At 45.1% G+C, this 17,032-nt stretch overlaps 1 protein-coding gene across 1 annotated transcript in view; it reads left to right on the forward strand.

Annotated features, from left to right (window-relative positions):
- LOC120945098 (vomeronasal type-2 receptor 26-like) overlaps positions 1-16,035 on the forward strand; it is a 35,276-nt gene extending 19,241 nt beyond the window's left edge. Inside the window, exon 5 of the mRNA XM_040358967.1 lies at positions 15,143-16,035. Within this exon, the coding sequence (XP_040214901.1) occupies positions 15,143-16,035 (893 nt within the window). The remainder of the gene's footprint in view (positions 1-15,142) is intronic.
- The last annotated feature ends 997 nt before the right edge of the window (positions 16,036-17,032 follow it).

The following is a 17,032-nucleotide window of genomic DNA, read 5'->3' on the forward strand; positions in this document are numbered from 1 at the left end:
GTTTATAGCTTTTTTAACTTTGATAGGTTTTATTCTTAGACTTTTAAACGTATTGCCCATGGGAATATACTTTGCGGTGAGTTCACAAACAGTCTTTTTGAAGAATTCCCATGTCTGTTCTGTGTTTATCGATGCCAATATTCTCTCCCAGTCCAAGTCATGGAGAGCAGCCCTCATCCTTGGAAAATTTGCTCTCTTGAAATTAAGTGTTTTTATCTTTCCTGTATGTATTTCTTGCTTGTAGCACAGTGGTGTAGTGGTTATCACATTCACCTAGCAGCAAAAGGATCGCTGGTTTGAATCCCGACCATGACACCATCTGCTTGGAGTTTGCATGTTCTCCCTGTGTCTGCGTGGGTTTCCTCCGGTTACTCCGGTTTCCTCCCACACTCCAAAGACATGCTGGTAGGCTAATTGGATCCTGGCCAAATTGGCCCAGTATATATATGTATATATGTGTGTACGACTGTGTGTCCCTAGCATGTCAAAAAGCATCTAGAGGCGATTCAATTCGCATGTGTAGTCATTCAAGTCATTCATTCATTCATTCATTCAGCTAACATCAAATGAAATCATGTTATGATCACTGCTACCCAAGTGTTCCTTTATCTGAACATTAGTAATACGCTCTGCATGATTTGAGATTACCAGATCCAACAGAGCATCATTCCTAGTTGGGCCTCAATAAACTGGACCATAAAATTGTCCTGCAATAGGTTTGTACATTGTTGCCCTTTAACTGTCCCAGCAGCGCCATTACTCCAGTCAATTTCTGGGTAGTTAAAATCCCCCATTATTATCACCAGCCCTTTCCATCTGTGCAAGGAGCTGAGTCTCCACCTCCTCGTTAACATTGGGTGGTCTATAACAAACTCCAATGATTAACTTTGAACTACGCACATCTGTATGCAGTTCCACCCATAATGCCTCATCACAATCTCCATCAACCAGGTTCTCTTTCACGCTTGCTTTAAGATCACTTCTCACATAGAGACAGACCCCGCCACCCTTCCTTTTTACCCTGTCTCTCCGAAAGAGTGCATAGCCAGGAATATTAATAGCCCAGTCATGTGAGGATTGAAGCCAAGTTTCAGCAATACCGATTACATCATAGCTCTCCTCATGCACCAGAGCTTCCAACTCACCTATTTTGCCTGGCAGACTTCTGGCATTGCTGAACAAACACTTTAATGTATTATTACATTTTTCTCTAGTGTTTTTCATATCATTTTTAGTAGTACAAATGGCACTATAGTTTCCAATGGCTGTTTGCAACATGGGAACTTTCTTGTCACCTGCCATAACCCCATCTATCCCCATTCCACTCTCTATAAATGTCTGACCCCTTCCCATAAACCTCTCCCCCAGCACAGCAGACCCCCTTCCATTCAAGTGCAAACCATCTTTAGCATATGGGTTTAACCCCATTGAAAAGTCAGTGATCACATGGTACTGGCAGCGGGCCGCTACACTGATCAGATTGTGGCACAGTGCGGCCGTGCGGCGCATGTGAGGTGCATTTCGGGGAAGCCATTTGCCGTCCACTTGAAATGACGAAGGCCCCTGGCCAGCCATCATTTGACAATAGACTGGACAGGAAGTGGTTAATCTCCTCTTCTCAACAGAGAATAAACTTGGTTCAGCTAATCTTTCCTCATAGCTGAGATCCTCCATGCCTCAGTTTAGTTGCCCTTGTATTTTACTAGTTTTAAAAATGACATATTGGCTTTGCATGTTGTTTTTAAATCTATGATCTACCAGAACACCCCGATCCTTCTCCTCCATTGATTCCTCCAGCTGTTCTACTCCTAGTACTGTATCTATGATGCATGCATATACATAGCCCCCAAGTGTAGAAATTTACATGTTTACAACATCAAACATAATTTGCCACATAGTTGTCCAATTATCTAATGTTTTGAGGTTGGCTTCCCAATCCCTCTACTGGCTTCTGATTGCCCAGCAAATAAAATTGATGCCAACAAAAAAATGCCAACAACATATAAGGCCATCCACAACTCTGCCCCAATCAACATCACCAATCTTGTCTCACCAAATTTGTCATCTCCTCTGCTCCCAAGACCTCCTGCTCCCATGCTCGTCTCCAGGACTTCTCAAGAGCCTTTCCCATCTTCTGGAACTCTCTATCTCCATCTGTCTGACAATTTCCTACTCTAGCCACCTTTAGGTGATCCCTAAAAACTCACCTCTTCTAACAACTGAACTTTTAATTCTTCCATCAGTTCCTCCCTCACAGTTATTAGTTTTTGTTCCACTTGTCCCAAATTATTCGATTTTAAGCACGTACTGTATAAGTAGTAGTGTTGAGCAGAATATGCCATATTCGATTTCGCGATATATCTCGAATATATATTCGAATATTCGAGATATATTCGCTAAATTCGAATATTCGTGATATTTTATCGAAATTAATTGAATGCGATTTTTCGCTATTGCGAATGCGAAAATAATTGCGATTTTTTAATAACTGCGGTAGGAGCGCTCTGATTGGCTTAGAATATTCGTGATATTTTATCGAAATATCGCAACATGCGAATGCGATATTTATTGCGCAATTTCGAGATATGCTGGAGGAGCGCTCTGATTGGCTCAGAATATTCGTGATATTTTATCGAAATATCGCAACATGCGAATGCGATATTTATTGCGCAATTTCGAGATATGCTGGAGGAGCGCTCTGATTGGCTCAGAATATTCGTGATATTTTATCGAAATATCGCAACATGCGATTGCGATATTTATTGCGCAATTTCGAGATATGCTGGAGGAGCGCTCTGATTGGCTCAGAATATTCCTGATATTTTATCGAAATATCGCAACATGCGAATGCGATATTTATTGCGCAATTTCGAGATATGCTGGAGGAGCGCTCTGATTGGCTCAGAATATTCCTGATATTTTATCGAAATATCGCAACATGCGAATGCGAAATTTATTGCAGATATTTCGAAAACTGCTGTAGCAGCACTCTGAAATCGAATATGTATGATATTTTAACCAAAATACATATTGCGATTGCGATTTTTCGATCGCGCATGCGCAATTGCGCGAACAACACGCGACCATTTCCTGGAGCCTTGCCAGTTTCCCAATATTACAGCAACATGGTGGGAAGCAATTTCTCAAAGTCTGAGGAAAAGTTGCTGATTTGTGTAAGTATTTTGACCACTGTTATTTCATCATCTTCAACTGCATTTAAGTCTAGTTTAAAAGTTAGTATATATGATCAGATATTAGTATTTAACCAAAAATGTGTCTCCTGCTTTTACAAAACTACAAGTCCCAGCATGCCTGGACAGCTGCAGACACCCTGGTTGGCAAATGTGTATTTAGGCACTTTTCCTTGTTATTTAGCATAATGAATTTAAAATTTTTTTGGACATAGGACGTATGCGAACGTCCTGACTTCAGTGTCCTCAAGGCCCAAGGACGTTCGAATACATATTGCCCTTTAGATGTTGCAGAACTACAACTTCCAGCATGCCTGGGAATGCTGGCACTTCTAGTATTGTAAGTTCTGCAGGCCCACATTTTTCAGGCCTTTATGCACGGGTCTCTAAACTGTGGCACCCTAGATGCAGCAAAAGTAAAATTCTTAGCATGCACTGACAGACCGTGGCTGATGGGAGTAGTAGTTTTGCAACAGCTGGAGGTGGACTGGTCTTGAAACCCAGAGTTAGGTAACAAACCCGTAGTGTTTTGCAACCATTCTGCCTCCAGCTGGTTATTTTCTGTTGAAAAGCCTGTGGCGTGCAAAACACAACCCAAAAACTCCACCCGGTGCAAGGAAAAATTTGCACACACCTAAAGAGTGACATCACAAAAAACTGCGACGGTTGCATACGTCAGTGGTCCTCCGAAAAGGTCCCGTCTCTGACCCCCCGGGGCGTTAGGCTCCTGACAGGGAAAAGAGTTACTGTGGTCCATACAGCCGAAGCCATATGGACCCATCTCGGTCCAAGCAGCGCAATCAACACGCGAACAACACGCGACCATTTCCTGGACCCTTGCCAGTTTCCAACTTTATGATCGCAACGCAATCGCAGAGCAAGATGGTTGGAAGTAATTTCACTGTATCTGAGGAAAAGTTGCTGATTTGTGTAAGTATTTTGACCACTGTTATTTCATTATCTTCAACTGCATTTTAGTCTAGTTTAAAAGTTAGTATATATTCATAATTATGCAAATGATAATGGCTGCTATATTTATGTAAAAAAGGTGGCGACGGAAATGGCAGTATATAAAATCTGTCATGTTACCCCTGTCATTGATTAATAAGGCGAGAATGCTTCCAATTGTTGAATAGCATACATTTATGTCATATATCCATAAGGCTGTCAACAAAAGTATTACAATATACTTTGTTCTTCATCTTGCAGAAGTTCCTGGAAACAGGATACGATGAGCTGCGGAGGCAGCAAGAAAAACAGGGAGTTATAAGCTCCCTGATTGAGGAACTAGGCGAAGAACACACTCGCATGGCGATCCTCAAAAAGTGGTCCGACCTGAAGAGGCGCCAGATGAACCGGGTCAGGCGTATCCGGAATAAATATCATCCTGGTAAGTTATTGGTCACAGTTATGTTTTTTTTTCCCTAAAGTGTATTTTGTGCGTGTACTCGAGAGAGGAGCCGGACTGCAGGAGTTGGGAGTAGGCAGGCCTCCCCCAGAGGTAATCTGCCACCTTTCTCCATGCCCCGGGTGGCAATGGCGGGTGTGAGGGGGTCCTCCCACACAGACCGTCCTACCTGCTCCGCTTCGAAGCCCCACGGGGCAGAGGGACTCCCTATAAGGGAGTGAGAGGATTTGCCCGCTCAACCAGCCCCGTTAGTCCTTCGCCTCTCTTTTTAGAGACCGCATGGTCAGAGTGCGTGCATGTTAACCCAATTGCGAGTGCGTGTGTAAGTGTGGTGGTTTTTGTGGGAGGGAGGTGGGCATACTAAGCGCAGGCTTACCTCGCATAGCACACCCACCGGGGGCCGAGCTGAGACCACCAAACTCAATTCACATGTAGCCGAGAGCGGGATCCGAACCCCTAGCTGCAGAGGTGAATGGCTTGTCAGCGCAGTGGCAATCGCGTTGAGCCAGCCCGGGTCCCTTGGGGACAGTTATGGAAGGTCATATGTAATTAATGTAAGGTCAGATGTTGTTAACCAAGACGCCATGTTGTTGTAACATATATCACCACCAGCCAAGGTATTCATAGTACTGTTGGAAAAAAACATGGGACAGCAGACAGGAACACAGAAGTTATGTGGGAACATACTTTTCCCATTGCTTTGCATGGGACTTTAAACAAAAAGCCCGACCCTCACCAATGGGGTTAGTTAAGGGATAAATTAACGATCCTATACTTTAAGTGGACGTATAGATAACATGTGACCAAGTGTTATCGAAATATCTACAGCTGTTATGAAATAACATGTATTTCCCATAGAGTTGAATGGGACTTTAAAGAAAAACCCTGACCAAGGCAAATGGGGGTGGGTATGGGTTAAACCACCAATCCTATATTTGTGGCTGACATATAAGTAACCTGTGTGCCAAGTTTCATGTAAATATCTTTAGCCGTTTGGACGTGATGGTGGAACATACATACATACATGCACACACACGTTGAGTTTTATATATATAGATTCCCACTAAATTCCTGTGTTAGGCGTGGGGTTGTTATAGTAATCCTGTGTACTCCATCAAGTACTTTTTTTTAACATGAGATCGTCTGAACAAAACAAAGGAGACAAAAACAGCTCATTTTACCATGGTGGCAGCCCAGCTCACGCTCAGTCCCCTGTAGTGCCCACAAGACCCTTTAATATAACATTGTCCCATTGGTTAACTGTCTATATAAATTAATTTGTATTCATATACAATACAGTAGAGTACACAGAATTTGCATACGTCATTAGAAAACATTTTTATAATATATGAACATTGTGTTATTATAGGAGCTCCGCTACCAACTGTGCGCCCCAAGCGCACAAGGCGACAGGCCGCAGAGGAGGAGCAGGAGGAGGATGTGGAAGAGGAGGAGAGGGATGAGGAGGAGCAGCCAGGGCCATCCACATCACCACCCCCAGTTCCTGTGGAGGAGCAAGAGGAGGAGCTGCACCCCCCCCCCGAAACTTCTGGTGGAGTAGTGGGTGACGAGGAAGAGGAGCAGGATGAGACGGTTAATTATACCGTCAATCAGGAGGGTAAATATGTGCACATATATTAATAAAATTTCAACAATAAAATGTAGCTCTAAAAATGGACAGCATTTAAAGCAGGGCTGTGGAGTCGGTAGATACATTTTTCGACTCCGACTCCTCAGTTTTATGTACTTCAGACTCCGACTCCCCGACTCCCCGACTCCGACTCCTCTGTATTAATATGCGAATGTATTTTATAGATTCCTTGAGGGAAAGAAACGCAAACTACCACAGGACTACTGGCTGGGAAGCCAACAGTCTACTGTATTGCACAGTTTAAGCAAAAGACAAACACAATGAAAACAATCAAGTGACTGGATAGTAGCAGCAGGCTTAAACATCAGGAACATGATCTTTAACAGTTCAAAAATACAGACCACATTATTTGGCTGTTTTAGAACCAAAACAAAGCTTATCTATAATGAACCCAAAAAAAAAAATATGAAAAACCTAGAAATGGTTTATATTAATCTTGAAATGTAGTTCTAGGCTTAGCAAATGCAAATAAATGCAATGTAGAGTTCTAAGGAAGAGAATTGCCTCTGCCAGATCCTCTTTCATAGAGTCTCTTAAGTCAGACTTTATTATTTTTATGGCTGAAAATAATCTTTCGTAACGGTCTTTGAAATCCAAATGTTTTTTTCTTATATCCTAACAGTTCTAAAAAAGCTAGAGGTGAAGCAAGCTGCCATGAAAAACCTCACGAAGAGAGTAATGGCAAATGAGCATCAGATACTGTTTTTGATGCGCCAAAATCAACAACTGGTGCAACAACTGGCGAAAAACATGGATGAGGTGACAGAGCTTCAGAAGTTAATGTCCTAATTTTTTTTTTTTTTTTTTAATAAAAAATGTTATATTTTGCAAAGGTTTCATTTCTTATTGAAATTGTTAGTTTTTTAAACACATCTAACTTCACATCTAACTTCACATCTAACACATCAACATCAACATCAACACATCTAGCTTAATAATAACCGAAAACATTTTATACTATTACTAGCTGAATACCCGGCGTTGCCCGGTCTTCCTATCTTAACCTTTTGGGGAGGAAAATCATAGTAATATAAATATACCCATCTTTTATATAAGGGTGTTGGTAAGGGTTAATTTAACTGTTATATATTTTTATTTGGCATATAAGTAATATGTATAGCGGGTATTATTGAAATATCTCCAGGCGTACAGAAGTTATGTGGGAACATACATTTTCCATTGATTTGCATGGGACTTTAAAGGAAAACCCCGACCCTCACAAATGGGGGTAGTTAAGGGATAAATTAACTATCAGTGGTATCAGTGAACAGCAGTGGTAATAGGAGTATATATAGAGTGGGAATTAACTTTTTACATAGGTGTCTTGACAGAGCAGCAGCAGCAGCAGTAGTAGTAGTAGTAGTAGATACAGAGTCATATCACTTGGGCAGGAGGTGCCATGATGAACAGCAGTGGTAATAGGAGTATATAGAGTGGGAAATTACTTTTGACATAGTTGTCTTGACTGAGCAGCAGCAGCAGCAGCAGCAGCAGTAGTAGTATTAGCAGTAGTAGTTGATACAGAGTCATATCACTTGGGCAGGAGTTGCCATGATGAACAGCAGTAGGAATAAGAGTATATAGAGTGTGAAACAACTGCTGACATAGGTGTATTGACTGGGCGGCAGCAGCAACAGCAGAAGCAGCAGTAGTAGTATTAACAGTAGTAGTTGATACAGAGTCATATCACATGGGCAGGAGTTGCCATGATGTACAGCAGTCTTAATAAGAGTATATAGAGTGTGAAATAACTGCTGACATAGGTGTATTGACTGGGCGGCAGCAGCAGCAGCAGAAGCAGCAGTAGTAGTATTAACAGTAGTAGTTGATACAGAGTCATATCACATGGGCAGGAGTTGCCATGATGTACAGCAGTCTTAATAAGAGTATATAGAGTGTGAAATAACTGCTGACATAGGTGTATTGACTGGGCGGCAGCAGCAGCAGCAGAAGCAGCAGTAGTAGTATTAACAGTAGTAGTTGATACAGAGTCATATCACATGGGCAGGAGTTGCCATGATGTACAGCAGTCTTAATAAGAGTATATAGAGTGTGAAATAACTGCTGACATAGGTGTATTGACTGGGCGGCAGCAGCAGCAGAAGCATCAGTAGTAGTATTAACAGTAGTAGTTGATACAGAGTCATATCACATGGGCAGGAGTTGCCATGATGTACAGCAGTCTTAATAAGAGTATATAGAGTGTGAAATAACTGCTGACATAGGTGTATTGACTGGGCGGCAGCAGCAGCAGAAGCAGCAGTAGTAGTATTAACAGTAGTAGTTGATACAGAGTCATATCACATGGGCAGGAGTTGCCATGATGTACAGCAGTCTTAATAAGAGTATATAGAGTGTGAAATAACTGCTGACATAGGTGTATTGACTGGGCGGCAGCAGCAGCAGCAGAAGCAGCAGTAGTAGTATTAACAGTAGTAGTTGATACAGAGTCATATCACATGGGCAGGAGTTGCCATGATGTACAGCAGTCTTAATAAGAGTATATAGAGTGTGAAATAACTGCTGACATAGGTGTATTGACTGGGCGGCAGCAGCAGCAGCAGAAGCAGCAGTAGTAGTATTAACAGTAGTAGTTGATACAGAGTCATATCACATGGGCAGGAGTTGCCATGATGTACAGCAGTCTTAATAAGAGTATATAGAGTGTGAAATAACTGCTGACATAGGTGTATTGACTGGGCGGCAGCAGCAGCAGAAGCAGCAGTAGTAGTATTAACAGTAGTAGTTGATACAGAGTCATATCACATGGGCAGGAGTTGCCATGATGTACAGCAGTCTTAATAAGAGTATATAGAGTGTGAAATAACTGCTGACATAGGTGTATTGACTGGGCGGCAGCAGCAGCAGCAGAAGCAGCAGTAGTAGTATTAACAGTAGTAGTTGATACAGAGTCATATCACATGGGCAGGAGTTGCCATGATGTACAGCAGTCTTAATAAGAGTATATAGAGTGTGAAATAACTGCTGACATAGGTGTATTGACTGGGCGGCAGCAGCAGCAGAAGCAGCAGTAGTAGTATTAACAGTAGTAGTTGATACAGAGTCATATCACATGGGCAGGAGTTGCCATGATGTACAGCAGTCTTAATAAGAGTATATAGAGTGTGAAATAACTGCTGACATAGGTGTATTGACTGGGCGGCAGCAGCAGCAGAAGCATCAGTAGTAGTATTAACAGTAGTAGTTGATACAGAGTCATATCACATGGGCAGGAGTTGCCATGATGTACAGCAGTCTTAATAAGAGTATATAGGGTGTGAAATAACTGCTGACATAATTGTCTTGACTGATCCAAAGGAGTCATGGGAGAAAATCATGTGGTCAGATGAGACTATAATATAATTTTTTGATCATAATTTCACTAACCGTGTTCGGAGGAAGAATAATGATGAGTACCATGCCAAGAACGCCATCCCTAATGTGAAGCATGGGGGTGGTAGCATCATGCTTTGGTGGTGTTTTTCTGCACATGGGACAGGGTGACTGCACTGTATTAAGGAGAGGATGACCGGGGCCATGTATTGCAAGATTTTGGGCAACAACCTCCTTCCCTGAGTTAGAGCTTTGAAGATGGGTCGAGGCTGGGTCTTCCAACATGAGAATGACCCAAAGCACACAGCCAGGATAACCAAGGATTGGCTCTGTAAGGAGCATATCAAGGTTCTGGCGTGGCCTAGCCAGTCTCCAGACCTAAACCCAATAGAGAATCTTTGGAGGGAGCTCAAACTCCGTGTTTCTCAGCGATAGCCCAGAAACATGACTGATGTAGAGAAGATCTGTGTGGAGGAGTGGGCCAAAATCCCTCCTCCAGTGTGTGCAAAGCTGGTGTAAAAATAAAAGAAATTTTTGACCGCTGTAATTGCAAAGAAAGCCTACTGTACCAAATATTAACATTGATTTTCTCTGATGTTGAAATAGTTATATTCAGCACTGTAAATACATCAGGTCCGGGGCTTCATCAGGGAATGCATGGCAAGGGACCCTTCAGCGCCCTGAACCGACGACGGGTGCCAGAAAGTCACCGCCGATCCAGGACTCATTCATCTTTATGAATGTGAGTCTGTCCACGGACTCTGTGGACAGACGGGTCCTCTTGTCCGTGACCACCCCACCTGCCGCGCTGAATGTCCGCTCAGATAGTACGCTGGAGGGGGGGCAAGACAATAACTCCAGCGCATACTGAGCGAGCTCGCGGCAGGTGTCCAATCTGGCAACCCAGTACTCCATGGGGTCGTCGGTGCTCATACTGTCAGAAGCACCGACGGACGCCATGTAGTCTGCCACCATGTGGGCCAGCCGCTGGTGGTGACTGCTGCTGCTGCTGCTGGTGGTGGTACTGGGTCGCTCGGTTTGGAAGAACATCCTCATCTCTTCCATTAGGTCCCCTGCTCGGCTGCAGCTGGGTGCAGCCACCTGCTGGGTGAGATGAGGGGGGACAACTGGAGGCCGGGGAGTTGCCTGCTCCAACCGTCTGACAATGGCTGCCTGCAGTTCCTCCATCCGGTGCTGCCTCCGGCTGGCTGGGATGAACTGCTCCAGTTTCCCCTTGCACCTGGGATCCAAAAGGGTGGCCATCCAGAAATCATCCCTCGTCTTGATGGTCTTAACCCGGGGGTCCCTCCTGAGGCATCTGAGCATGTGGGCAGCCATGGGGAAGAGCACAGCCCGCTGTGACTCCTCAATGCTGGCCAGGTGAATGAGGTGCGACTCTTCTTCCCTGAGGCGCTGCTGGTCAAACTCAGACATGCCCAACCCCCGGACTATCGGTGCCCCCAACACCGGCTCTCCCTCCTGACCAGGCCCTGACTCCGGGACGACACCAGCAACCACCTCCTCCTCCTCTTCATCATCATCCTCCTCCTCCTCCTCCTCCTCCTGGTCCTGGCCCTGGTCTCGGTGGAGCATTGCTGACTCCTCCTGCTCCACCAAGGCACTCTCCCCAGCCTCGAGCAGGCGATCTAGTGTCCTCTCCAGCATGAACAGTATTGGCAGCACGCTATTGAGGCCAATTTGCTCACTGCTGACCATCTTGGTCGCCTGCTCGAAGGAGGACAACACTTGGCAGACCTGGTTTATCTGCCCCCACTGCGCACAGGCGATGAAAGGGAGTTGTGGTGAAGCCCTCTGAGTGCCTAGTTCCATCAGGTACTCCCTCACCGCCCTTTGCTGCTCCCACAACCTCTTCAGCATGTGGAGGGTGGAGTTCCACCGCGTCACACTGTCCACAATCAGCCTGTGAAGGGGCAGATTGTACTTCCGCTGCAATTTGGACAGGGACGCGGTAGCGGTTGGGGAGCGCCTGAAGTGGCTGGCAATCCTACGCGCCTTTGCCACAATGTCACTCAACCCTGGATAAGTGCGCAGGAACTTCTGCACCACCAGGTTGAGGACATGTGCCAGACAGGGCACGTGCGTCAGACTGCCAGCATGGAGGGCGGCGAGTAGGTTGCTGCCGTTATCGCAGACAACCATACCTGGCTGGAGCCTTCGGGGTGTCAGCCACTTCTGGACCTGAGCTTGAAGTGCTTTCAGCACTTCTTCTGCAGTGTGTCTCCGGTCCCCTAAACTAACAAGCTGGAGCACGGCCTGACAGCGCACGTGCCCCACACTTGAGTAGCTACGGGGGCGCTTGCTGGGAGGCTCAGCAGCTGCGGAGACAGTGGCTTGAGGGAGACCAGCAGTTCTCCCCTGGACACCCCGGGGCGGCACCACAAGATCGGTTGCCGACGATCCCTCACCGACGCCTCGGAGGGAAACCCAATGGGCCGTGAAGCTGATGTAGCGTCCCTGCCCATGCCTGCTGGTCCAGCCATCCATTGTCAGATGAACCCTGTCGCTGACAGCGTGATCCAGCGACAGGGTTACATTCTGAACAATGTGCTGGTGTAGGGCAGGGACACCAGTCCTGGCAAAGAAATGGCGGCTGGGGACACGCCATTGGGGTTGGGCCTGCTCCAACATCTGCCTGAAGGGGTTGCTGTCAACTATGTTGAAGGGCAGCAGATGTTGGGCAATAACCCTTGCCAGGAGCCCATTGAGGGAACGCACACGTCGGTCTCCAGGGGGGAAGGGAGTGGTGCGGTCAAAGGCGTCTGAAATCGACGCCTGGCGCCGGACGGCAGTGCGGGACACAGACGTGGAGGGTGCTGTGGAAGTAGAGGTCTGGCTGCCGGTACCAGTACCTCTACTAGAGGGAGCGGGGGGGCATGACCTGCTGGAAACAGATGAAGATGTGGCAGGGGCTGCTGTACCCTGCTCACTTGTGGTGGTGGCGCTGCTACCACCACCACGCTTCATCTCCTCATACAACGCCCAGTGGTTTATCCTGAGGTGCTGGTTCAGGGCTGTGGTACCCACCCGAGCCAAACACTTCCCTCTCTTCACCCTCACTTTACAAATCCGGCAGATGGCCACGGTAGGGTTGTCTGCCACCAGGGTAAAGAAATTCCAGACAGGTGACTTCAGCACCGCCCTCCTGTCAGATGGGGTGACGCTTACTTGCACCTGCTGGGATTCGGTGCGCACAGGTGGAGCTGCCTGCTGCTGCTGCTGCTGCTGCTGCTCCTCCTCCTGACACCTCCTGCTGCCACCACCAGTGGAGACCCTGACGATGGTCTCCCTGGTGGTGACCTGGCGCACCGTTTCACCAGGGTGCCTACCTTCCCCGTCGTCACTGACGTAGTGAGCCGACGCGTCAGATGGCAACCATGATGGGTCACCCTCTTCGCCCCCAGAGATGTCAGACCAAGGGCTGAGATGTGTTGGTCTGAGGGAACCACGTGACATGGAGCCTCTAGCCTGGCTCCGCTGTCCCCTCACCCACGCCTGGGTCTGACTAGGTGCTGCTGTTTCCTGCACCAAAACAGCAGCACCAGTTTGAAGGGATGTCTCTGGGATACTGCCAGCAGGTATCCCATCCTCCTCATCCATCCCTTCAAAAAGGTCCTGACCATCAGGACAGAGCTGGAGGTCTGCCTGATGCATGGCCTCCCCCAAGAGATCCCTATCACTGTCGCTGTCGAACAGTAAGATGCTGGACTCTTGGGGGCTGGGGGGGGGTAGTACAGGCAACGGTGTAATGGTGGTACTACTGTGAGTCGGGACCGACGACTCAGTGGCACTGCTGTGCCCCATGTAGTCCACCACTACTTGAGCCTGAGATGGCAATATCGGGCGGCTGCCCGATGGGAAGAACTCCCGGATCAGGCGTACTCCCCTTGCACCCGATCCTCTACCACTAGTAGGGGCACGAGAGGTACCCCGTGCTGGCAGCGATCCAGCACTGGGAGTAACTCCCCTACCCCTACTGCCACGGCCACGGATGCCGCTCATAATTGCTGATATGTGTGTGGGGGGGTTAAACTTTATTGGGGGGGAAAATGTGAACAAAATGTGTTTTTGTGTTTTTTTTACAAGACAGGCACGCAGACAAAGACGTACACAGACAGCTACTAAACTATAAGAAAAGTAGTACACCAGACAAGGACTACAAAATTAAAGAAAAAAAAAAAAAGCACTAAACAAACACTAACTTTTTTTTTTTTTTTTTTTTTAAACACAGACACTAAACACACACTAAGCTAAGCTAGATGAAATAAATGTACACTAACAGTGTGTACACTTACTACACAAAATTTAACTAAACTGAACACAAAACTTAGCTTTTATAAAAGCTCTTTAGGGAAAACTAAACAAAATTTGAACTGAGATGCCTATCAAATATCACTGAACAGTGAACCTGCAAGATCTGACAGTAACACAAGATGAACAAAACTTAGCTTTTAGAAAAGCTCTTTTATAAAGCTCAGATCAATATGTGTTCTGAAATCTCTTGCAAATATAACTGAACAGGGAGGATTGCAGGATCAAACAGTAACACAAATGAAAAAAACAGCACAAAACAGCACAAAACGTAGCTTTGAAAAAAGCTCTTGGGTCTATTGCTTTGAAAAAAGCAGTTGATATACTGGAAAAGATCCACTGGAATCACTAAATAGCAATGCTGGTGATGATCTAAATCAATCAAGAACAAAGACACAGGAAACCAGGAAACCAGGAACACAGAAACAGCCTCCACACTCTATAGCAAGCTTCTGAATCTGCAATGAAATGGTGCTGGGAGTGAGCTTATATAATGTCCATGCAGGCAGGTTCCTATTGGTTGCTAACCTGTGACGAGTGTGGAAGGAGAACTCTGATTGGCTCTGATGCAAAAGGGCGGAGCAAATAATCGCGCAATATTCCTATTGCCGAATATTCGCAATGCGAATATTCGGCAATATAAAATGATCGCTTCAGCTACTCGGCCCAATGGCTCTAATCATACCAGCAATGCTTTCAGACGTCTATGGAGATCACTAGGATGTGATCTGTTTTAAAAATGAAACTGTAAAAATCGCTCTGATGCGGAAGATCGGGGCGAGGAAAATAATCGCGCGATATTGCGTTTGCCGAATAATCGCATTGCGATCTTTCTGGAAAATTCAATGAACGCTTCAGCTACTCGGCCCAGGGTCTCTAATTATACCAGCAATGCTTTTAGACGTCGATGGAGATATCTAGGATGTGATCTGATTCAAAAAAAAAATTGTAAAAAATCGAATATTCGGAATTGCGAATATTCACCGCGAATTTCGAAATATAGCGCGATTTCTCGAATATGCTATATTCGAGTCGAATATTCGCAATGCGAATATTCGTGAGCAACACTAATAAGTAGGTCCCTCATAACACTCTTGCATTTTATGGTATTAAAACTGTACTGTCTCCCTTTCTATTGTAAAGCGCTGCACTAGACACAACACAAGACAATTTATTTCCTCAGAAGCTCTGACCCAGATACTTATTGTGTTTGTATTCTTCTTCCTGCAGACAGTGAAAACTGCATGATATGTCCTGATGATGAATGGCCAAATGAGAAGAAGGATCGGTGTGTTGCAAAATTGGTAGAATTTCTCTCCTATACCGATGATACAATTGTTGCAGCATTTTCAACTGTCTCCATTCTCTCTTGTCTTCTGACTGGTTTAATATTGGGGATATTTATACATTACCGGGACACCCCCATTGTTAAAGCTAATAACCGAAACCTGAGCTATCTTCTCCTGGTCTCCATCATGCTGAGCTTCCTCTGTGTCTTCTTGTTCCTCGGACGTCCAGTAGATATAACCTGCATCCTGCGTGTCACCTCTTTTGGTGTCATCTTCTCAGTTGCTGTCTCTTCTCTACTTGCCAAAAGTATCATGGTGTGTATTGCTTTTAAAGCCATCAAACCTGGGAGTCCCTGGAGGAAATGGATGGGAGCCAAACTGCCCTATGGTATCATTTGTGTCTTCTCACTGGTTCAAGTCATAATCTGTGTCACTTGGTTGTCTATTTCTCCCCCCTTCCAGGATCAGGACACTCACTCTTATCAGGGGAAGATCATCATTCAGTGTAATGAGGGTTCAGTTATCGGCTTCTACTCTGTCCTGGCATATATGGGGCTTCTGGCAGCTGTGAGCTTCATTATAGCTTTTTTAGCCAGGACATTACCGGACAGTTTTAATGAGGCCAAGTACATCACCTTTAGCATGCTGGTGTTCTGCAGTGTCTGGATTGCCATGATCCCGGCCTATCTGAGCACCAGAGGGAAATACATGGTGGCTGTGGAGGTCTTTGCTATAATAGCATCAAGTACTGGACTTCTTGGCTGTATATTTTTCCACAAATGTTACATAATTCTGTTCAGACCTGACCTGAATACAAAAATAGTTATCCACTAATATTCATGGAGGAACACTGGGTTTTAGCCTTATCTCTATTATTGTTAATTTTAGTGTTTTGTTAGCTTATTGGGAATGAACATTGTTACCACTAAACTTTTAATAATTACCTCTCTGATAGATGGTGAGTCTAATTTTTGCTTTTTCGAAGAACTAAGGACTCCGCCGGTATCTGACACTTTTAGTTTGTTGGAAACCTCGTCCCCTGCTGGGTGTAGTGGTTCCTCACACCGGCTGTTACATCACTACAGAACAAAGTAGTCACTTAGTGAGGAGGAACCACAGAGTCCAGAGGGGAACAAAACCATCACAAAGTGTCAGATACCAGCAACACCCATCACTCTTCAAGATGGAAAAAAATTCACCCACCACCCTCCAGAAAGGTAAATATTAATCATGTTCTTTTATAAGCTGCGTATAATGTCATTTTTTTGTGTCAGTGTCCCTTGAATTAATATAGCTGGATACATCTGCATACAATAATAAATATAATTTATTTGGCTTGGTGTATTCCATAATAATTTGTAATATTAGTTGAAGTTGATGAGATCGTGTACTCAGTAAATTCACATTTTAAGTGATGAGTTGACTTGATTTTATTTCCAATAGTTTTTATTGACTTTATAAAACAGTAGAGGGGTACAGAAGGATGAAGTCGTACAAATTACAGCAGAATGAATGACAAGAGCAGAATTATGAAGAAAAACAATCATTCAATCAGCAGGTGAGGTCAGATAGAATTAATAGACTGAAAATAAACTTACAGCCATAAAGCCGCGTACACACGATTGGTCCATCCGATGAGAACGGACCGATGGACCGTTTTCATCGGTTAACCGATGAAGCTGACTGATGGTCCGTCGCGCCTACCCACCATAGGTTAAAAAACGATCGTGTCAAAACATGGTGACGTAAAACACAACGACGTGTTGAAAAAAACGATGTTCAATGCTTCCAAGCATGAGTCGACTTGATTCTGAGCATGCGTGGATTTTTA

The sequence above is a fragment of the Rana temporaria genome, chromosome 1, assembly GCF_905171775.1.
Source record: "Rana temporaria chromosome 1, aRanTem1.1, whole genome shotgun sequence".
Classification (NCBI taxonomy): Eukaryota; Metazoa; Chordata; class Amphibia; order Anura; family Ranidae; genus Rana; species Rana temporaria.